This window comes from Diceros bicornis, chromosome 36, assembly GCF_020826845.1.
Source record: "Diceros bicornis minor isolate mBicDic1 chromosome 36, mDicBic1.mat.cur, whole genome shotgun sequence".
Classification (NCBI taxonomy): Eukaryota; Metazoa; Chordata; class Mammalia; order Perissodactyla; family Rhinocerotidae; genus Diceros; species Diceros bicornis.
In genome coordinates, this window is record NC_080775.1 from 25,343,419 (window position 1) to 25,366,752 (window position 23,334).

At 37.6% G+C, this 23,334-nt stretch overlaps 1 protein-coding gene across 15 annotated transcripts in view; it reads left to right on the forward strand.

The window, feature by feature from the left end:
- MYO3A (myosin IIIA) overlaps positions 1-23,334 on the forward strand; it is a 227,002-nt gene that overhangs the window by 185,150 nt on the left and 18,518 nt on the right. For 11 of the 15 annotated variants that reach the window (XR_009216986.1, XM_058532614.1, XM_058532613.1 and 8 more), the window contains 5 exons: positions 384-495; positions 3,346-3,508; positions 5,068-5,188; positions 9,582-10,485; positions 12,249-12,393. Coding sequence is in view for 14 of the 15 variants with exons in the window: in XM_058532614.1 (XP_058388597.1) it covers positions 384-495; positions 3,346-3,508; positions 5,068-5,188; positions 9,582-10,485; positions 12,249-12,393 (1,445 nt within the window). In the remaining variant the exon portion in view is untranslated. Of the gene's footprint in view, positions 1-383; positions 527-3,345; positions 3,509-5,067; positions 5,189-9,581; positions 10,486-12,248; positions 12,394-23,334 lie in introns of those variants that run through there. The other 4 variants (XM_058532621.1, XM_058532626.1, XM_058532627.1 and 1 more) reach the window with 3 other exon arrangements.

Consider the following 23,334-nt stretch of genomic DNA (forward strand, 5'->3'; position numbering starts at 1 on the left):
GTGAAAAAAAGAATAAAAGCTTTCCCTCTGCTTCCTGCCACTGCAGTCCTGCTGTTTTCAGTGCCAGAGAAAGGTTGCTTTTTTAAAATACCCAGCTAATTTTTTTTGAGTGATGGAGTTTTGGTGGGGGATTTCAGTGTTAAGTGTTGAAAAGCAATCACTACAGTGAAAAAACAATGCTCAAATTTGCACAAATAGACTGGTCCAAATTTGCATCATCTGGAATCAGTGTACTCCAGAGTTGCTCTGAGAATGCCTAAAGGCTTCCCTGGTTACATCTGGGGAGTCTCTTCTGTCCCCTGCACAGAGCTGTCAAGTGTCCACTAGGCTACCAAGACCTTGGACCTTTGTGAAATACTAACCAGCCCTTTCTCCATTTGAAGGTACCATGTTCTCTGCTACAAGTGGAGTGAAGAGCCCCCTGTGAGCCCTGACACCTGTGCTGCCATTTTGGAAAAAGCTGGTCTTGATAACTGGGCTCTTGGGAAAACCAAAGTAATGTTTTCGTGTAATTTTCAAGAAAAAAGTTAAGAATTATGTGGGATTTACTGAGAATTATAACATTTTACAATGATTGAATATATTATGGCTTTTTATGTTACAGAATCTCTAGTTTAAAATAGGGGAATTAAAATGATAAATTCTTAAAGGTTTCCTTCTTTTGCAAAATTTAAACACTTTCTCATAAAGCTTTCTTTTAAGAAATTCAAGAAAAATTTACCTTGAGGATTTATCCAAAAAAGGATGAAATTTATGATGAGTATACTTCACGTCAAATAGTATTGAAAACAGACTGATATATTTTCTCATTCAAACTGATATATTTTCTCTATCTTATCACCACCAAATATAGTCAAAAAGCTGTAGAGAACCATAACGATCTCAGTAGGATTCTGTTTTTCTTTTTTGCTCTAATTCTCAAATTTTCTTCTATTGTAAACTTGAAATTTGTCCAGAGTGAAATATTCACCATTATTACTAGACTCGCTATATGCATTTGGATATTGATATGTTTATGCATTAGATTTGAGAACCTGTGAGAATTTAGCTTATTTAATCCCTTAGAGAATCAAGTAAAAAATCATAACTAATTTTGAACATGGAAGTAAGATAGGTGGCTCTTGGAGAAAGGATGCATTGGGCTTCTCAGATACCCTCAGAGCATTACAAGATGGGGATGAGGAGATAAACAGGGTACCAGCTCTTTGGGGCACCCAAATGTGTCACTGGGGGAGGATGGAGATAAGAGCCAAGCTAAGGCAAAGAAGTACTCATAGATTAACCACTCAAGAATAACTTCTATCAGCTACACCATGGACGTGGACTGAAGCAAAGTTACACATTTGCAAAGAAATTTATATTGGTTGTGTCTTGGGAGTGGGAAGTGTGGGAGAGAATTTTCATAATGTTCAGATAAGTTAGTTCTGTAACAATTTAAGGAATTTTTAAAAATATTTATCTTAGACTGAGTGTCCTACATATTCAGTAATCTATATTTGCTTTAGTATTTAGTAAGAGGAAATGCTGAGTGTTAAAAAAATGTGTGGGGCCGGCCTGGTGGCGCAAGCAGTTAAGTGCGTGCCCTCCTCTGTGGTGGCCCGGGGTTCGCTGGTTCGGATCCCGGGCGCGCACCGAGGCACCGCTTGTCAAGCCACGCTGTGGCGGCGTCCCATATAAAGTAGAGGAAGATCGGCACGGATGTTAGCCCAGGGCCAGTCTTCCTCCGAAAAAAGAGGAGGATTGGCATCAGATGTTAGCTCAGGGCTGATCTTCCTCACAAAAAAAAAAAGAAAGAAAAAAATGTGTATTTTATTCACACCATTTTCTTTTAGATGCTCAGGAAGATGAATTTCATCAAGCTGAAATCTCATGATTTATGGTCGGAAACACATGCCTAACTTCAAACGGAGTTTTCACTTGTAAAAAGGCCCTTTGCAGTTCCAGTTCTGCGTGATATTTAAGTAGCATTTTAAAGCCATTTATATTTTTCCACTTCACCTTTTCCAACTCATTAAGATGGATAAAAGTATTCAATATAGGAACATTTCTAATGCTGTGCAAAACAAAAATGATGACCTTTTTAAACAGCTTGAATTTTAAATGAATTGTCAACAGTAGAATGGACTAAATATATTAACATCTAGAGTCTTGCAGAAATTAAAACTAAATTCAATCAAAACCCATAATGCTAAACTGTTTGCCTATGGAGCTAAGCTTTCAAGTAATGGAACGCTGAGAGAATTCTGCAGAGTTACCAGGTCTCATGACTCAGCTGTTAAATTTGAATTTAAGTGACTTTCTTAGTGGAGTCGATAAACTCTCTTTGAGGTGACTTTCATTAGTAAATTTAGCCATTAAAAGAATAAACAGCTTCCTATTTCCTGAGGGAGGTTGAAAACTCTTAGACGAGAACATCTCCAGGCCTTCAGGCTCCTCCATTGCTCCGATTCATTTTGATTTTATTTTATTTATGTATTTATTTATTTGCTGAGGAAGAATCGCCCTGAGCCAACATCTGTTGCCAATCCTCCTCTTTTTGCTTGAGGAAGATTCTCCTTGAGTTAACATCCATGCCAGTCTTCCACTATTTTGTGCGTGGGTCGCCGCTACAGCGTGGCCTCTGACAGATGAGTGTGTAGGTCTGTACCCAGGAACCGAAACTGGGCCACCGAAGCGGAGCGCACTGAACTTAACCACTAGGCCACAGGGCCGGCCCCTCATTTTGATTTTAGAATGATTAAGAGTCAGCCCACCTTTCTCCATGGTGGCCACTGGGTCTGGTGAGAAAGTTGTTAATTCTGCCTGGGGCCCTCTCTCTGCCTTATTCCCTCCACTGACAACACTGTGAGCCCCTGAGGGACAGTAACCCTGCCTTCTTCACCTTTGCATCGCCAGCAGATAAATACATATAATAGGTCTCAATAAACATTTGGTGGATGAACTACTATAATTGTCCTCTATCTTATGGATTTTTAAGATTTTTAAATTGGGGAAATATAATCATCTTTTAAAAAAAGAAGCCTAAAAATTAGCTTTGCTCAGAGTATATGATGTTGAAACTTTGATAAAAGAGCTCAACATCCTACATTCTTATTGGCCCAACCAACAAAACCTGGTTACCTGTTGTCAGTAAGCAGTATGATTGCTAAACCGTGTTCCTTCTCAAAGAGAGGTTTTCTTCAAGCATAAAAATCTATAATGTTGTAGCAACATCCAGGCCAAAGGATGAAAAGATAATGATTTCCAAAATTTTTGAAAAAGATTTAGAATATAATCTACTTTTCAAGGCGTAGCACTGCACTTTTTCACATCTGTGTGCCATCGTTTTAATTCTATTCTTTTAAGGTGTTCCTTAAATATTATCATGTGGAACAGTTAAATTTAATGCGAAAGGAAGCCATTGACAAGCTTATTTTGATTCAAGCCTGTGTCAGAGGATTCTTGGTTTCAAGAAGGTACAAAAAAATACAGGAGAAAAGGAAAGGGAGCGCCATAATTATACAGTCAGGTAAGCACTCAGACCGTCTCCCCGTGTAACAAAACATATTATGTTTAGATATGAGCATAAAATCAAATCTTATATACAGATCTCCAATTTTTATGTAGCTTTTGTGTTTAATGCCAGACTCTGTTTCCTGATACTTTCTCTATACTAATCTAAATCTGATTCTTTTAGTGATTGACACTTTTAATATTTGAATAAATGTTTTGTTTTAAATAAAATAATTTAATTTTAAAATTTTCTGTCAAGTATTAATGAAACACAATTGACCTATTGTGCAAGATATGGCAAGTGATTGAATTAATTATAGATCTCAAGAATCATATTATTATAACCCACCAGACAATAAGATTTTTCCTATTTTATTCGAAAGGTTACACTTGCCATAATTTTTGACAACTTAATTAAATCTCATTTTGTTAAAGGGCATCCATTTCTTTCTATTAACTGTAGGGAAATAATATTTATAACCATACTTCACAAATTTTTATTAAAATGTGTTAATAGACTTTTGCTTTCCATTTTTCTATAAGAAACTAAATTTAGAACCTAGCATGGCTTGGTACAGTATCTTTCAAAGTTTTTTGACTGGACATCCATAGTGAAAAAATGTATTTTACTCTGTAACCTGATATTTTCTATTCTGGTTTATTCCATTTCATTTTTAGATGCCAGATTTGGCCCGCTAAATCAATTTTGTGATCCACTCTTGATTGTCAGCCTGCGTTCTGAAGAACACTGACATGGCGGGCAGCTGACTACCATTCAAGACATTCATGTCCCACTCCCAGTTCTGTCAATTCATAATGGCTCGTCACCATCTCTTGCGGAATTTTAAGCCCTTAACTTCTCATGGCAACCTCAAAATACAAACCCTATAATTTGAGATCTAATTCTTTATCCACAATTCCAAAATTCGTAAAATGCTGACAAAAAAGTTTTTCAAAACTCCTTTGGCAGTAAAACACGACCTAATTTATAATCCTTTATTCATCCCACTTAGTAAAAATATTGTGTTTTTCTACAGAAATATTCATGTGTCTGATTATGTAATGCTGCCCTGACATGGAGAACGTATGGAATATATGTTTTTTGCCCTGAATTACCTTTCTAAAATAAAAATAGTTTAAATATGAATTCTGAAATATATCTGGCTCCAAGGATAATTGGCCAAAAGGCTCAAAACATATACTTAGATAATAGGGGCTTTCTATCATGAATAGCTGAATATGGCAAAAATAAAAGGAAAATAATTATTAGCAGATTTTAAGCAAAATGAGGACATTTTGTCTTTTTCATCAACTTTAGCTCATCTCTATCATTTTAGTTTCATCTTAGTTCTCTCCTTAACGTGAAAGGTACTTGAATTATTTTCTTGCTAGAGCTTGTCATCTAGAAGAGTTTTGTTAATGAACAATATTTTTTATGAACTTGTTCTATTTGGAATCTTTAATTTCATTTTCCTCTTTGACAATGATCGTCAAAAAACCATTTGTTTCTATTCATTTAATTAATGTTCTTTTATTGATCATGATTAACACTATTCTGGGCCTTATATGTTTCAGCTGTAAGAGGACATCTAGTCAGGAAACAAAGAAAAATTGTTAACACGAAAAACACGGCAGTAACAACCATTCAGACTCATGGTCAGGAATTTGACTACAAGAGAAACTTTGAAAATAAAAGGTATAATGATGTTCATTCTTATACTGTCTTGACATTGTAGATTTTTCAAATCTGTAAAGTCACAAAATAACGTTCACAGTCTTTCTTGTACCTAACCAGGTTCCTAATACTGACACATTAAACGTCAGTGAACACCCAGTGGCCACTTTGGTTTCCTTTATCTTATTTGGGAGTTTGTTGGCATTTTGCTCAGATGACCACACTTTCCTTCTCAAAATGTTTTCTTCCTACGCATCTGCCAGACTGCTCTGTACATTTCTGCTCCTAATTTTGAGCAAAAAATTCCTCCTCCTGTCCCCATATTTAAATCCTCCTCCACATCTAAATAATATCCCTGGGCTCTCTCATTCATTCCCATGGCCTTAATAATCAATATGCCATTGGCTCCTAAGTCGTAGTCTATCCAACAAAGGATAACACCTTTGGGGGCCAGCCCGGTGGCCCAGTGGTTAAGTGTGTGTGCTTGGCTTTGGCAGCCCAGAGTTCGCAGGTTCAGATCCCGGGCATGCACCGATGCACCGCTTGTCAAGCTATGCCGTGGTGGCATCCCATATAAAGTAGAGGAAGATGGGCACGGATGTTAGCCCAGGGCCAATCTTCCTCGGCAAAAAGGGGAGGATTGGCATTGGATGTTAGCTCAGGGCTGATCTTTCTCACAAAAAAAATGAAAATAAAAAAAAATTAAAAAAAAAAAAAAAGGATAGCACCTTTGTCCCGTCTTCTCCTGAACCTTCATATCTATATTTCTAAGGCATATTAGCAGATCCACCTGAATTCATTTATACAGTAGGCTTTATACTAAGCAGCAGGGACACAATAGATAAATGAGACGAAATCATTATTCTCAAATTGCTCACAGAGTCATGGGAAATAAATATGACCAATAAATACATGATTCTAGTAACATGAGTTAATTCTGCTATAAAAATATGCCGAGGGTGCAGTGGGGGCCATGGAGGAGAGAACTCTGCCTTGGTTGGTAGGGACTAGGAGAGGGGAAAGATATCCAGATTTTGCCTAAGTGGTAAAACTTGAATTGATTGAAAGATGAATAAGTGGTTCTCCAGGGAAATAAAGATCATTCCAGCCCCAACCCCAGCCTCTTGTCTTTTTTTCCCAAATTTGAGATTTAATTAACATATAACATGGTGTAAGTTTAAGGTGTACAACATGATGATTTGATACATGTATATATTGTAAAATGATTACCACAACAAGGTTACTTAACATTTCCATCACCTCAATAATTACAATATTGTGTGTGTGGGGTGGAGAACATTTAAGAAATACTCTCTTAGCTACTTTTAAATACATAATACAGTATTGTTAGTAGTCACCATACTCTATATTAGATCCCCAGAACTTACTCATCTTTTTTTAAATTTCAGCTTTTTTCAGGTATAATAGACATATAAAATTGTAAGATATTTCAAGTGTACAATGTGATGACTTGGTATACGTATACATTGTGAAAGGATTCCCCCCATCAAGTTAATTAACACATCTATCACCTCACATAGTTATCTTTTTTCTTTTTTTAATGAGAACATTTAAGTTCTACTCTCTTAGCACATTTCAATTATACAATACAGTGTTGTCAACTCTGGTCACCATGTTATACATTAGATCCTCAGAACTCATTCATCTTATAACAGAAAGTTTGTACACTTTTACCAACCTTTCCCTGTTTCCCCCAGGCCCCCGCCCCTGGCAACCACTTTTCTACTCTCTATTTCTGGGAGTTTCACTTTTTCTTTTTTCAGATTCCATGTATAAGTGAAACCATGCAGTATTTGTCTTTCTCTTTCTGGTTTATTTCACTTAGCATAATTCCCTCACAATCCATCCATGTTGTCTCAAATGGCAGGATTTCCTTCTTTCTCATGGCTGAACAATACTCCATCATATACATACTTCATATCTTCTTTATCCATTCATCCATTGATGAACACTTAGGTTATTTCCATGTCTTGACATTGTGAATAATACTGCAATGAACATGGAAGTGCAGATATTTCTTCAAAATAATGGTTTTGTTTCCTTTGGATATACACTCAGAAGTAGGATTGCTGGATCATGTGGTAGTTCTATTTTTAATATTTTGAGGTACCTCCATTCTGTTTTCCAAAGTGGCTGCACCAATTTACATTCCCACCAACAATGCACAAGGGTTCTCTTTTTCCCACATCTTCACCAACACTTGTTATCTTTTGTCTTTTTGATAATAGCCATTCTAACAGGTGTGAGGTGATATTTCATTGTGGTTTTGATTGGCATTTCCCTAATGATTAGTGATATTGACCATCTTTTTGTGTACCTGTTTGGCCATCTGTATGTCTTTGAAAAATGTCTATTCAAGTCCTCTGCCCATTTTTAAATTGGATTGGTTTTTTCTTTTTTATTATTTATTTATTTATTTTTATTTTTTGAGGAAGATTGGCCCTGCACTAACATCTGTTACCAATCTTCCTCTTGGGTTGTTTGTTTTTTTGCTATTGAGTTGTATGAGTTCTTTATATGTTTTGGAGATTAACTCCTTATCAGAAATATGATTTACAAATATTTTCTCCCATTCCGTAGGTTGCCTTTTCATTTTGTTGATGGTTTCCTTTGTAATGCGGAAGCTTTTTTGTTTGATGTGGTCCCACTTGTTGATTTTTTCCTTTTGTTGCCTTTCTTTTTGGTGTCAAATTCAAAAAATCATCACCAAGACTGATGTCAAGGAGCTTACTGCCTATACTTTCCTCTAGGAGTTTTATGGTTTCAGGTCTTACATTCAAGTCTTTAACTCATTTTGAACTGATTTTTATTTATGATGTAGGATAGGAGTCCAGTTTCATTATTTTGCATATGGCTGTCCAGTTTTCCCAGCATCATTTATTGAAGAGACTGTCCTATACCCATTGTATATTCTTGGCTCCTTTGTTGTAAATTAATTGACCATAAATGCGTGTGTTTATTTATGGGCTCTCTATTCTGTTCCATTGATCTTTGTGTCTGTTTTAATGCCAGGACTATGCCATTTTGATTACTATAGCTTTGTATTATAGTTTGCTTATCTTCTCTCATTAATTGTATTTTTACTAATATAAGCATTCTCAGGGGGGGTATCATGGAGGTATTTAAAATACTAGCATAGCCATTCCTCAAAATTATGGGGTTCTTGGTTCCCTACCTAGTTCTCTGATCCCTGGCAGAATAACAGGGATTCTGTTTTGCCTCCTGTGTAAGCCTGAGGATGCCATAATAAGCCTATGAAGTGGCTAATGGAATTAGGAAAATGGAGTCCCAGTAGCTTTTTCCAAGTTTGACCCAAAAGAAAGTCCTTCTTTACAAACAGATGGCAAAAGACCAAAACTCTCCCATGGCTTTCCTGGGCCAAAGTGAAAAGGTTTTGGCAAAAGCCTCCCCAGTAGTGTGTCAGAGTGTTAGGTTGTGGTCTTTTGACTCCACCTTAACACACTTTTCATGGCCATGTTGCTCTTGTAAGAGTTTTGCCCTCACAAAAATGAAAAAAGCTGTGTGGCTAAAAAAAGAGGTGTAGAGGGGCCGGCCCGGTGGCGCAAGCGGTTAAGTGCGCGCGCTCCGCTGCGGCGGCCCGGGGTTCGCTGGTTCGGATCCCGGGCGCGCACCGACGCACTGCTTGGTAAGCCATGCTGTGGCGGCGTCCCATATAAAGTGGAGGAAGATAGGCACCGATGTTAGCCCAGGGCCATCTTCCTCAGCAAAAAAGGAGGAGGATTGGCGGATGTTAGCTCAGGGCTGATCTCCTCACAAAAAAAAAAAAAAAAAAAAAAAAAAAAAAAAAAAAAGAGGTGTAGAGAAAATCTTTTCTTCAAGTTAAGGGGAAATCATTTTGGATTAAGGATATTGGTGGAGTAACAACTGTGAACTCTTGGCCAGCATATTATATGATCATGAACTATAGCAGGGACACTGCTTTTCCTTTAATTTTGTAAGATACTTCCCGTGATCAGTAGACTTAGAGCTTGTTAAAGTACAGCACGTCTGCCTGGTGAACACACCCTGCTCACTGGTCCCAAATCTAGACATAATTTCCACAACATCTCCTCATTGTAGGTACTTTATTTTGAAAAGGACATATTGGAAGTGATTAAATTCCCAGAATTTTGATACCTCAGTAAGTGAAAATATGCTAGGGTATTTCTTACTTTAAGTTGAAACTGGTTTTCTCATTATTTATATAGCCATAACAGTTGTCTAGAGACCATTTTGGAAAACACTTGATTAATGTGACTTGAGAAGTTTCTGTTTTCAGTTTTTTTGTCACTTTTTCTTTTCTTCCAACATTATGTAGCATGTAGCTATTGCCAAAAGAGGTAATAAACTTGAGTTTAGTATCATATATTCAGATGCATTGTGTTTTACACAGGGAATCTTTTGTGAAGAAACAGACAGAAAATGCAGTCTCTACCAATGAAACAGTCATTCCCGCTCCATATAATCAAGGAGGTACATCCATAGTGAAGACTTCCACTTTCAAAGCTGAAGAGGAAGCCATGAATACTGTCGAAAATAACAACAGAGAATATCAAACTCAGAAAAAAATGAATAACGTGTGTGGGGAAGAAGCTAAGCAAGAATTGTATGTGGTGGGGGACCCTTGGGGAGAAGTAAGCCCCAAGCAGAAGTATATCGAAGACCTGGAAGAGAACAGTGAGGTAAGGAAAGTGGAGAAGGAGGACACTGTGATCCAGACTCACTATCAGAGGTATACAGAGGAAAGGAATCGTGGGGAATCAAAAGCAGCGTATCTAGAAAGGAAGGCCATGTCAGACAGGCCAAGCTACCCAGGACTTTGGTTAGCTGAGAATGAGACTAAACAGCCTTCTTTTAAAAAAACTTTGGAACCTAGTCTTAGCCAAAGCTCAGTTTATCAAAATGCAAATAGCGAGGAAAAAGAAAAGAAGACATCTGTGGTCACGCGGAATGCACCAGTATGTGGCCAGCAGAGAAGCCATCTGAGCCATGGGCCCGCCAGAGAGAGGCCAGTGGACCCAATGAGAGAAGCCCAGGAGGAGGATAAAGCAGCAGTGTTCATTCAGAGCAAATACCGGGGTCACAAGAGAAGGCAGCAGTTAAGGAAGGACAGGGTATCTTCTTTTAAAAACCAGAAGATGGTGGCAACACCAACAGAAGTAGCGAGAAATGCTCACAATTTGTATTGCTATTCCGCAAAGCATGAGGAACCCTGTGATATCAGGATGAAGGGTAACAAGCACTCAAAAGCAATTTCAGAAAAAGGAGCGTGTGATTTGGCAATATTTTCAAAACAGGTATGTAAATAAACAGATTTATTGACTGGTAAAAATCTCTGGGAAATACACATCAACTGAATTAAACAAATAATTAATAATTGATAGATTGTTTCATCTGTTTTTATGACACTGCACACCCTTTTAATAAAATGTCTCAAGGGTTGTGCCATTTAAACATCCATAAATTTTTAAAGCAATTTGCTGTGATAAAAATAGAACAAAATATGATAGAAATCTTGTGTAGTAAGGAGACCAGCCATTGGTTTATACGGCTTACTAAAATGTTGGCATTTGACAATGCAAATTTCCATGTATCTGAGATCTTTCATGATACCTAAAAAAAAAAAAAAGTTTTCTAAATCTGCTAAAGTCTTTGCTTCCTCTGCTCTGAATTTTGAGAAGACAGAATTAGGTATCAAAATTAGATGTGTAGCCATACTGAGGCATAAATGCAATGAAGATGAAAGTCTTCACGTTACATCATGACAATGAGGGACCACAAAGAAAAAGTCCCTCTTGGAGACTATCTCGTGCCATTAGTAGGTATGTTGCAGCTGTTTCTAGAAGAGAGCAACCGGCTTTAGGGCTTCTCATGGGTGTATGTGGAACTCTGAAAAATCAGTACTATGGAGAGATCACAAGGAGCAGCTCCTGTAAATGCTGATTCCAGTTCTTGCTCTCTCTCTAGGTGTTTGACCTTAAAATCACTTTATGTGTCAGCACCTTTATTTTCTTCTGTGTAAAGTGAAGGATTTTAACTAGAGACCTCTAAAATGCATATTGTAAATTAATATGAATTACCAGGCTATACACTATACACAATAGTATATAACATAATAGAAGAGCTAACCCATATCATAATAGGTTGGTTTGAAGAAGGATCACCTAGTACTCCTGAGTCCCTAAACACTGCTTTTTGTCTGACGGTGGCTGAGCCCATGAGAAAGCACAGTAACTGCCCTTGGACACCCCCTGAGGGTTAGAAGTGTGGCCCAAACATCTCCAACTTCTAGCTGTTGGGAGATCTGCCGGTGATTAATTTATCCAGCCCCTTCCTGTTCTAGTTTTTTAAGCACATGGAAATAATGAGTTTAATATACATAAAGTCCTTCCTTTCCTTGGCACATAAATATTTGCTCACTCTAAAGACCAAATCAGGGACTAGAACCCTGACCAGCTAAGCAACCCAGACATTGAGGAGATGTAAAATTACCAAGTCATCTACCTGGAGCCAGCTAATAAGGCAATGGGAGTGGATTCAGTGCTCCAGGGGGCAAAGATGGAGGCAGAAAAGCAGGAGCCCCCATTCAATCTAGCAGGACAGCCACGTTCACAGATGAGACAGAGGCACAGGGGCTGGGATAGAAAGAGAGGACCCAGGAGAGAGCAGCACTGAAGTCAGGCTAAGAAGACTGGAAAGGAACGGAGGGAGGTTACTCAAAGTCTGCAGAGGGGTTCCTCAGGATAGAAGCAGACAGGTGAGGACGAGCCAGATCTCAGGAACCTGGGAAGGAGATGATCAGGAGAGAATGCTCTGTGGAGCATGACCCGTTTGGCAGTTTTAAATGGAAAATGTGAGATGGGCAAGCAGCACAAAGGGGAGGTTTTGTCAAGTGAGGACTTTATCCGACTTTGGTACAAGGGTCAGAGTATGCGTCCTGGAGACGAAGTGCATGAGAGTCCCGGGGACGGTGATCAGGAATTCATCAGACCCCAGTGTACCTGTGCAGCTCTCTGAATTCTTTTGCTCGACTTAATCTGACACATGAACTTCTTTTTAGATATCAAAGTTATCTGAAGAATATTTCATTCTGCAGAAAAAACTGAATGAAATGATTTTGTCACAGCAATTGAAGCCTTTTTATCTGGGTGTCTATGCTTATAAGCCTATTAATAGACGAGTTTCTTCTCAACAGTGCCTCTCAGGTAAAAATCAGTAGAGTTAGAACTTCCTGAAGGGAAAGGGAATGCCCGATACTTATTTATTAGTTTCCCACCTTTATTCTATGGCAGGTTTGAAATAACTATATGTTCTAACTGTCTTGGGGAGAACCTTCGTTTCATTTCATTTCTTATAAGTAGATACGCATTTTTCCAGAATGTTCCACATACCTCATACTTTCCCTGACTTCATTCTTCTCCTCTTTTCTTTTTTCCCCTTATGTATACTTTAACTAGAACTTGGCATATGACACCGGAAGAGAACAGGAAGGGATGGAGTTGGGGTCGGTAGGGCAGCATACAGGTTTGATAAGAGGGAGCAAACAAATTCCTTTTGTCAATGTCTGCCGCCTCGAGAAGAGTGTGGAAAGTGCCAGTCTCCATTCAGCTGTCCTAACCCAGGTACACAAGAAGTGTCTTTATTGAATTTTCTTCTAATCAACCTGAATCACACTCTGCCCCCATTCCACTAAGCTCGTGGGGAATTCAGTCTCTAATTGTTGGGCCTCCCCTTTCCCAGGGCTGTGCAAAGGCCCTAGGGCCTTATGCACCCACCCAAGGATCAGGTAGAGCATGTGGTCACTGGTCATTTGCCCACACAGTTACTGTTGGGACACCCATCTCCTCGCTGGCCTCATGACCCGTTCAAGTCAGGAGGCTCCGCTGCTCCCATAGCTGCAGGAGGCACCCGGAAACCGGTGAGTCGGGAGTCTCACCTGGCCCACACATGCTCCAGGTAGCCATCCTCTCTGTGGCCTTATCACTTTCCCCAGGGGCAGCCGCTGAGGGCCCTGCTGACCTCTGTCTGGGAGAATCTGCATTTATTTTCCCTCACTTTCTCGGAGGCCCTCCACTCTCTTGCCACCCCCTCCAGGACAGTTGGCAGCATTTCTGCAGTGAGTTTGGCTCTTACCAAAGACAGGAAGAGTTGCTAACCTCATGCAGCTTCTACAAAATGCTTTAGGCAGGAAAATACTAAAACGAGCCTGGCTATTTGCCTGATGTGGGAGGAAGGGAAAATATCTTAATGTTTCAATCAGTTATCTTGCCACATTGTTTTCAAGTCAAGAATTGTGGTGAAGCTTTAAAAAAACAAAAAGAAAGCTGCCCACGAGGTGGCTCTTCGGCCCTTTCCACGGCTTGCTGCTCTCAGACCCCGGCCCAGAACCTCATTTGTGAAGAAGCAGCTTAACAAGTCAGAGCCCAGAGGCCCATTAGTTTGACCGCCACAAATGACCCTTGCCCAGAGGGCATGCTGATGGGCGGGAGCAGAGGAGTGAGGCAGGGGCTTCCGCTCCCCTCTGGTTGTGTGGTAGCCCTGGGGAGTGTGGGGCAGTGAGGTGCTGTGGGGTGGGAGAGCAGGGGAGCCAGCAGGTGTTGCCTGTGTAAGCAGCTCAGCCCAGTCGTCAGCGGGAAGGGGGGGCGAGGGCACCTTCCTAGGGAGGGAGTGGAGGCTGCTGAGGTGTTGCCATGACTTGCACTTTTGAACATCTCAGGGACTTGTGTGTGCGAGTTTAATAAAAGTTGTGTATATTTAAGGTGTACAACATGATGATTTGATATACGTATACACAGTGAAATGATTACTACCATCAAGCTAATGAACATATCTTCTCCTCATATAGTTACCTTTTTCGGGGGGGTGGATGAGAGCACCTGAAATCTACTCTCTTAGCAAATTTCCAGTGTTCAATACAGTATTATTAACTATAGTCATCATGCTGTACGTTGGATCTCTAAACTTGCTCATCCTATGTTAACTGCAACTTTGTACCCTTTGACCAACATCTCCCCACTTCCCCCACCTCCCCACCCCTGGTAATCACCATTCTACTCTCTGCTTCTGTGTATTAGACTTTTTTAGATTCTACATATAAGTGAGATCATGCAGTTTTTCTCTTTCTGTGTCTGGCTTATTTCACTTAGCATAATGTCTTCCAGGTTCATCCATGTTGTCACAAATAGCAGGATTTCCTTCTTTCTCAAGGCTGAATAATATTCCATTACATATATATCTATATATATATATATTCCACATCTTCTTTATCCATTCATTGGTTAGAGGACACTTAGGTTGTTTCCATATCTTTGCTCTTGTGAATAATGCTACAGTGAACAGGGGAGCACAGACATCCTTTTAAGGTACTGATTTCATTTCCTTTAGATATATACCCAGAAGGAGGATTGCTGGATCATATGGCAGTTATGTTTTTAGTTTCTTCAGGAACCTGCATATTGTTTTCCATAATGGCTGTACCAGCGTACATTCCCACCAACAGTGCACAAGGGTTCCCTTTTCTCCACATCCTCACCAGCGTTTGTTCCTCTTGTTTTTTGATAATAGACATCTTAACAGGTGTGAGGTGATATCTCATTGTGATTTTGATTTGCATTTCCCTGATGTTTAGTGATACTGAGCACCTTTTCATATACTGTTGGCCATCTGTATGTCTTTTTTGAAAAAATGTGGATTCAGGTCATTTGCCAATTTTTTAGTCAGGTTGCTTGTTTCTTTGCTGTTGAGTTGTATGAGTTCCTTATATATTTGGATCCGATATGTGGTTTGCAAATATATTCTCCCATTCCATTGGTTGCCTTTTTATTTTGTTGATGGTTTCCTTTGCTGTGCAGAAGCTTTTTAGTTTGATATAGTCCCACTTACTGATTTTTGTTTTTGTTGTCTGAGCTTTTGGTGTCAAATCCAAAACATCATTGCCAGAGCTAATGTCAAGGAGCTTTTTCCCTGTTTTCTTCTAGGATTTTTATGATTTCAGGTATTATGTCTAAGTCTGTAATCCAGTTTGAGTTGATTTTTGTGTATGGTGTGAGATAAGAGTCCCATTTCGTTCTTTTGCATGTGGATATCCAGTTTTCCCAGCACCATTTATTGAAGAGACTATCCTTCTGCATTGGTGCCCTTGTCAAAATTAGTTGATCATATATGCTTGGCTTTATTTCTGGCTCTCTATTCTGTTCCATTGGTCTACGTGTCTGTTTTTATGCCAGTACCAGACTGTTTTGATTACTATAGCTTTATAATATAGCTTGAAATCAGGAAGTGTGATGCCTCCAACTCATTTTTCTTTTTCAAGAGTCCTTTGTCAAGGATTTTGAATAGGCCTAAAAGCAGCAAAATTTTGCTAGAAAGTCAAACTTGTTCACTTTATTCCTCAATCTGCCATTTTTTTCATAAACCTAAGAAGATCAGAAGTCAATTCTTAGCTTATAGGGAGAGGATTGTAATTCAGTGACATTTCTTTAACTCTTCAGGTTTAAGAGGAGAGCCTTTTTCTTCTATGCACATGTAGAGAGGTTACATATTCTACTACACTTGTTTAAGGTTAAATTGGCAGACATCTGAATTGTCCCATGTCCCTAAGAGTAGCAGAGGAAGTGCCTGAGAGAGGGCCTGAAGTGGCCTGAAGACACAGAGGGATCTGGGTGGACCTGACAACCCAGAACCAAGGGGTAAGGGAGGACGTTGGGGGATGTAGTGGATGCCAGTGACCAGAGACTAGAGGGTAGTTTCTCTCGCAGATGCTGATGAAAAGCCAAGAATAGCTACAGAGCAGAGGGCCTATTTCCATTGAAAGGCCTATCTCCTATCTCCGTGACGCTGCAGAAGTCCCCCACCCGCTCCCCCAACTTAGATGTGGCCCAGGGAGAAAAACAGGAGAGTCAGAAACCTGAAATGATTAAGTTTACTCAGAAGACACTAAGAAAATTGAAAGCATCTGAGCTTAACTATTTGTTAAAAATTCGTTAAAAATAATGTCATGCTAGAAAATAGAAATGAGCATTAAGAGGTAGGAATTAAGTCTAGTTTTAAGAAAATAAAGTTACATTTTTGTACATCTGAATTGTGACAATTTAACCCTGCTAGAGACAACCGCATTTTTGAAAGATCGTACTGATTGCGTTGTATAAATGGAATTTGATGGCGTGAGGGGAAACATGGAAGGCTAGCAAGAGATGATGGTGGTTTGGATGAAGTGGCGGCTGAGAAGGTAAACAGCTCCAAGCCATGGTTAGTCGGTAGATGACTTGCCAGGTAGGCAGGTGGACATGTACATGGTGACTGAAGCCATTGAGTAGATGAGATGGTCCAGGAAATCCACCTGCAGTGAGAAGAGAAGACAACCCAGAGCAACAGTTCGGACGTGTACTGGTCAGGGAGAGAGGAACCAGCAGAGAAGCAACAGGAGAGGTGGGAAGAACACCAGGGAGCCAGTACCTCAGAAACCACGGGAAGAGGGTTTTTAAGATGTTGTGCAGAATGATGCCAACAGAGCAGGTGGGAAGAGAACTATAAAATATCCGCTGAATTTCTTACACATTAACAATTGCTTACTAAATTCCCCAGAGGTTTTATAAATATTAGAATATACACAAATGGAAAAGGTGGATGCAAATAATCATTGTGCTACTTTCTGGGAGATTCACCTCCAATATTTGCTAGGCTTTATCCTTGGATATAATCTATATTCATATATTTTAATGATCTATGCAACTGTTTTTTTACAAAAACTCCTTGACAGTTTATAAAAGTTCATGGTAAAATCTAGAATTCCAACTGAGGTTGGAAATTGGGCCAGATAGTGTATAGTCAGTATTTAATCTCTGCAATGGTTCTAGATGCATTATGGTACCTTTGGACGGCCTTGTTTTATCTCAGGATAGGCAAACTCCATCCTAAATTTTAGACTCTAGTTTTCTTTATAAAACAGCCTGAGTTTGCCCAAAAAACAAGAATTCCTACCACCCATTCCCTATTCTTCCAGTTCTAGTGATTTTCCCACAGTTATCTTTATACACCTATGGACATCACACACTTCGCACAGGTACTCAGGTGCACACTGGTTGGAGGGAGGAGATTATCAGTAGACAGTCTGCAACTACTTATCCTCCAAGTGATTTCATGTAGTTTAGTTTTGTCTTCCTCCAGCAGATTGTCAACCCTTTGCAAGCAGGACCATGTGATATGCCATATACTCATTTTTCAGTGACCCTAGCACATTTATTCATCATACAATAGACATTCAATAACTGCTTAGTAATTGGCTGGAAAGCTGCTTAATTTCCTCCAAACGTTATAGTGGAGCAAAGCATAGCAACTAGTGGAGTAAGAAAAATGTAACATTGCATGCTTTAAATGTTCCTTTATTTTTATATGTTGTCTGCTTTGAAACCCCTTCCCAGCAGAAAAGAAGTTCTCATAATATAGAGAGTCCTATCTCCTTAGATGCTCAGAACTGCTAACCATGGAATTGGGACCCTCGAAGTGCAAGCAGCTGCCCTCACCTGCAAGGCGGATTTAGTTGCTATGCTGTGCAACCTGTTAAGGGGGGTTCAACAGACCACCCCTGCAGGACTGTCCTTCACAGCAAACCATAAAAAATTTCACTTGGGAAACCAAAATCAAGCTCATTTACGAAGAATTCTGTTATTAAAATAAGCCTGAGTCACCTGAAGTTTTAATTATCTCATGCTTCCCAAAATCTACAGGCATCTTCAAATACCCCAAATACTTACAACAGAGTTGCTACACCCAACTCTGTTGTAAGAACTCGGTAAGCCTTAGCTGGGTTATGTAAAGTGGCCTGGAAAAGCTTCTTACATATTCTAAAGAAAGCCCTAGAAAACATGGATAATAAATGAGGATAATTGAATTTTTCAAATTAATTTTAACAAACTGTAACCTTATTTTAGAAGGTTTCTCTTTCTGTGAGACATAGTTTTAAATGTGCAAAAGTGTCAAGAGTAATAGTATGTCCGAATGAAAACGGAGGAGCTAATTGTGAAGTTTTAAAAAAATAAGGTAAGTACATGAACTATTTATTTCTTTATTTTGATAATGTTTGTTATAAATTGAAATGGATAGGCGCTAACTGTGCCTGTATTTTTGTTGAAAGAAATGTGGTATAGGATTTATATAACTAGAGCATGGCCGTTTGATCATAGAGCCTAATAAATGCTGTTGTATTCCCAAGTATACAATGACATTGCGTTATTTATCCCTGAATGGTGTGCAGAGTCCTCCTTTTGGGGAATGTTTTTTGTCTTGATTATGATACACCTAGCAATTTGTATTGACCGTTGTGAAGAGAAGAAAAAGATTAATTGTAGGACAAATAAACCCTGGCGACACAAAATCATGTTCTCTGTCTCTCCTTTTACAAAGAAGCTATGACTATCCAACAGGCTGTAATTTTTTAATGATTTGCAAGGTTAACAAATAAGGATGCTATTATGACTCCCCTGCTTCCTTTATATAATATCATCAGTGAATTCAACACCAAATCAAAGCCGTCCCTTGCCATGCAGGTATGCAGTAGATATCATGAAAATGCTCTTATGTTGCTTTCAGAGTAAATGTCAGGAAAAAAATAGCAATTTTCCATTTATTTCTGAATTTTATGGCATTTAGATTCATGCAATAACCCTAATATTTTCAGTTATTATGGTACAGATATGATCTGCTTTATTTTTGAGGTATGCCTATCATTTTGCCCGTGTAATGCTGGCAGCTAGAAATGCGTTTTGCAATCTACCAAAGAATCTATCTCCGTATGTATCTATAAACATACTTACTCAGATAATGGTGGGTCAGATATTTTATAGGAATATTTTTTCATTAAAGGTAAAAGTAAAGAGATTTCAGAAATGATATTGCTACCCACCCAACATCCCTCTGGTGAACTTCTCTTCCTATTTTTTTTTGCTGCTCCTTTCTTCGTAAGAAGTAATACTAATTCCCTAAAACTCTTAGAAAAACAACAGCCTTCAGTATCCAAAACCAAATGATTTTTTTACGACCTTACAGTTCAGTGAGAATCATTTATTTTTAGCATTTTAATTATATTAAATACTAATCATATAAAACAGTACAAGTTTATACTCCGAAGTATGGATTTCTGATGAGTTAACTAAATTAGTTCAGACAAAACACTGGACCTAGAAGCCTTGGATGGAAACAGCTAAAATTTTTGCACCCAAATTATTTCTCCTCATTTCATAATTTTTATCTACACTAACCTACAGAGGGCACAGAGCTAACCTGGAAGCAAGAGAGCAATGAACAATATACTTCCTTCTAACTTCCCATTAATTTTTTTGATAAAAATGCACAAAAAAGGTCAACAATGTTAGCAGCACTGGAAACTGTTTTTTCTCTACATATTTTGACCTCATATCACTTAGCCACACAAGATCAATTCAAAGGGAAATTATATAGCATATTTGATAAAATAATATAATCAACGAGGTAAATTCACATAGAGTGTATTTAAAATTTCATATCACATAGAGAAAATACCTTCTTTTAAAATACCTAGCGTTTTTTTAAATTTTTCTTATAACTGGACATACTGTGACAGTCCATAAACTCCCCAAAATCAGAATTGAACCAGATTACATTTTCTGACCATGATGCAATTAAGATAGAAGTGAAAAAACAAATCTGCACATTAAAACTCAATAAGATAATCTGAAGTGAAGAAATTATAATTAGAGTTATAAATTATTTCAAAATAATAAAAATGAGAATAGCCACATTTAAAAACTATGAGTGTAATGCAACTAGATCTATATTCCTAGGAAAATTCAAATTGTTAAATGTTTTCATTATTTATTGAGAGAAAATAATGAAAAAGTGATGTAAAGTAAGAAATTTAAAAAAAACAAAAAACAAATATTATTCAACCCCAGGAAAAACAGAAAAGAGAAATAATTACAATAAGACAGAAATACACCAAATATCTAAATGAAGCTAAGATAGTGTTTTCTGAAAATGAAACAACAAAATAGGCAAATTCCCAACTAATTACCTAAAAAAGAAGCCACAAAAAAATTAGAAATAAGAACAAGATTATAACAACTATAGTTGATAATACTAAAATCTTGGCATGCTATAAATGCAGTCAATTTCACAGAGACAATTTGGGTCTGAAAAACAAACTTCTGAAAAGAAATAGTTAATGTGATGATATGTCTGTCAAAGAATTACCTTCAAAAAAAGGTTCCAAGAACTCCTAGTGTTTCAAGCAATTGCAGTCAAAGTTCATGGAACAGATAAGTCCCATGCTATGTGATCTGTTTGAGAAAAACAGATCAGAAAAATATAGAAAGAAAAATATAGAAAGCTACCTATTTTATGAAGGTCGTGTACCCTAGACCCATAGTCTGACAAATAACATTTTAGAGAGAAAGAAGGGAGGGAGGAAGGGAGACAGGGAAGAAAGGAGAAGAGAGCTATGAATCAATCTCAGTTAGAGATTTAGAGGTGAAACTCCTAAGTATGGCACAAGCTAATTGAATGCAATATTACATTTAAAGGCTATCCAAATAACACATATTAATGTAACACAATATCGAAAAGTCAAAAGGAAAAAGTCATCTTGATAAGTGCTGAAACAGTTTTCAAAAAATCTAACGCCTGGTCTTGATGAAAAGCAAAACTCTTACTAAATTAGAAATAGAAGGAGATTCTTTAGCAATGTGAAGAATATATTTCTTAAACCAATTGTCAACATCATAATTAACTAAAACACTGGAAGCAGTTCCATTAAAAAGCAGGATCAAGATAGGGATGCTAATAACAGCACTTTTTAATATTATTTGAGAATTTCTGGCTGATACAATGAGACAGCAAACAAGTTTCTAAAAGCATAACTATTGAAAAGGAGAAGATAAGATTGTGCAAGTATTAGTAGACAACATGAATTTTGACCTTAAAAATGCAAAGAATGAATCAAAATAATGATTGGTACTAGCAATAAAATTCAGCAAGGCTATGTAGATATAAGTATATAGATATTGTTTCCTATAAAAATATATAACGGAAAAGAGCCCATTGGAAATAATAACAAAAAAATTTAATACCTTGAAATAAAGCTAGCAAGAAAACCACAAGAGACAGAAAGAAGAGGTGGATCGTGGATGACACACTATGTTTCTGGATTGGAAGATAAAATATTGTAACATGACCATTCTAAAATTAATTTCTAGGTTTAAAAATAACTGCATTCTATCTCTGTGAGATTTTCTTTGGAAGTTAAGAAAATGTCCTAAAGATCATTTATAAATTTCAGAAAAAAAGAGTAACTATAAATGAGGACTTTCCTTAGTAGATAGTAAAATGAATAATATAAAGCTATAATAATTAAAACCATATGCCTCTGTTGTAAAAGTCAACCACAGATTAATGGAACAGAATAGATAGCCCTAAAATTGACCCTAGTATTTATAAAAGCCTATCACAAAAAGATACACAGCAAACCAATAAGAAATGGATGGATAATGCTTAAAATTTTTCTGATTTGGGGAGAAGAAATAGGATACTTTTACCTTATGCTGAATGCCCAAATATTTTCCAGATATATTAATGATTTTAATGTAAGAAATAAACAAACCAAAAGAAACCAGATGATATAAACTGAGTATTTCGCAGTCTCTACTTAGGAAAGGACAAAGCATAAGAAGTAATAAAAGGAATTAGAATGGAAAATTGTAATAGATTTGGACTGCATAAACATTAAAACCTTCTAGAGATTAGAAAGCATTATTAAAAGTTAAAGAGCTAAAGATAATCTGGATAAAATATTTACAACAAATGGAAAAAGGGTTAGCATGTGTAATGTAGAAAGAGCTCCTATAAATTGTTAGGAAAAATATTAACACCCCCAATAGGAAAATGGGCACAAGACATTGATTTATTTATAAAAGAACAAATGTAAATATCAAATAAGCATATATATTATCGCCCTAGAAATAAAAAATACAAATTAAAACAAGTTACTTTCACTTATCAAAATGGTGAGGATGAAAAAAATATTTAACAATGATGAGAATGTGCTAATTTAATTATTCTCAAACACTAATGGTGAGACTGTAAAGAGTCAACATTTTGAAAATTGATTTGGCAATATGCAAAAAAAAAATTGAAATAGTTTTATATCGTTGACCCAGTAAACCCACTTATGAGAACATAGCCTAAAGGAAATCATCAGAGCTGAAAAAGAAAAATTTATGTACATGGCAAAAATAAAATTAGACAATAAGAAAATGGTTAATAAATAATGACACATTCATATATGGAATAGTAACAGCCCTTAAAATTCATTTTTCTAATGATAACCTTGGCAAGCTGCTAGCTAATCTAACTATAGCATAAAATGTTGCAGAATCGGAATTGGAATACTGTAAATAAGTCAGCTTAATCTTCCCCCATGTTAGGTGGTTCATTAACAAGAGCACCTACACATAGAGCTCTAGAAAAGCCAAGTGACTGGTGCTCACTCTCCAGTAGAGTGGACACTCTCCATCCTTTGCTGACTTGGCGTCCCATTCTGTACAAAATTAAGAACCTGAATAATGTTACTACAGTCTGGTTCAGAGCTTCCATAGCCATGTGTGATAAGACTAGAGTGTTATCTGCTGATGTGTCATCTCTGTTGCCAGGCTGTCTTGAGCCACTGAAAGCTTGGTTGGCATGTCCTCCAGCCATGCTTGTGACCAGACATGCTCTAATAAGGAATAACAGCTTTTTAAAAATATTGGTGTATTTCACCTCACCTTCATAGGAACCACCTGTCTGTGTGTTATGAAGTATGAGCAGAGGGCAAGAAAAAACTAAGTGTTGCTTGTTTAAAATCAGGTAATGTTTTTCTATTCTGTTTAAGGCCAATCTGAGAAAATGACTATGAACGGTTAATAATTTTCTAAAATTAGGCTCCTTGGGAAAAATTACCATAGGTTTCACCTCAGGCTATATACTCAGGTATTTTTCAGATAGATTAAGATCAATATTCTCCACTTGCATGTATTTTGTTGTCTGACTGTATCCGTAGACCCGTGGATGGTCATACACAGGACACATGCTCACAGTTCAGCATAACAGTTCCCTATCCCCAACAAAGATGGCACTCT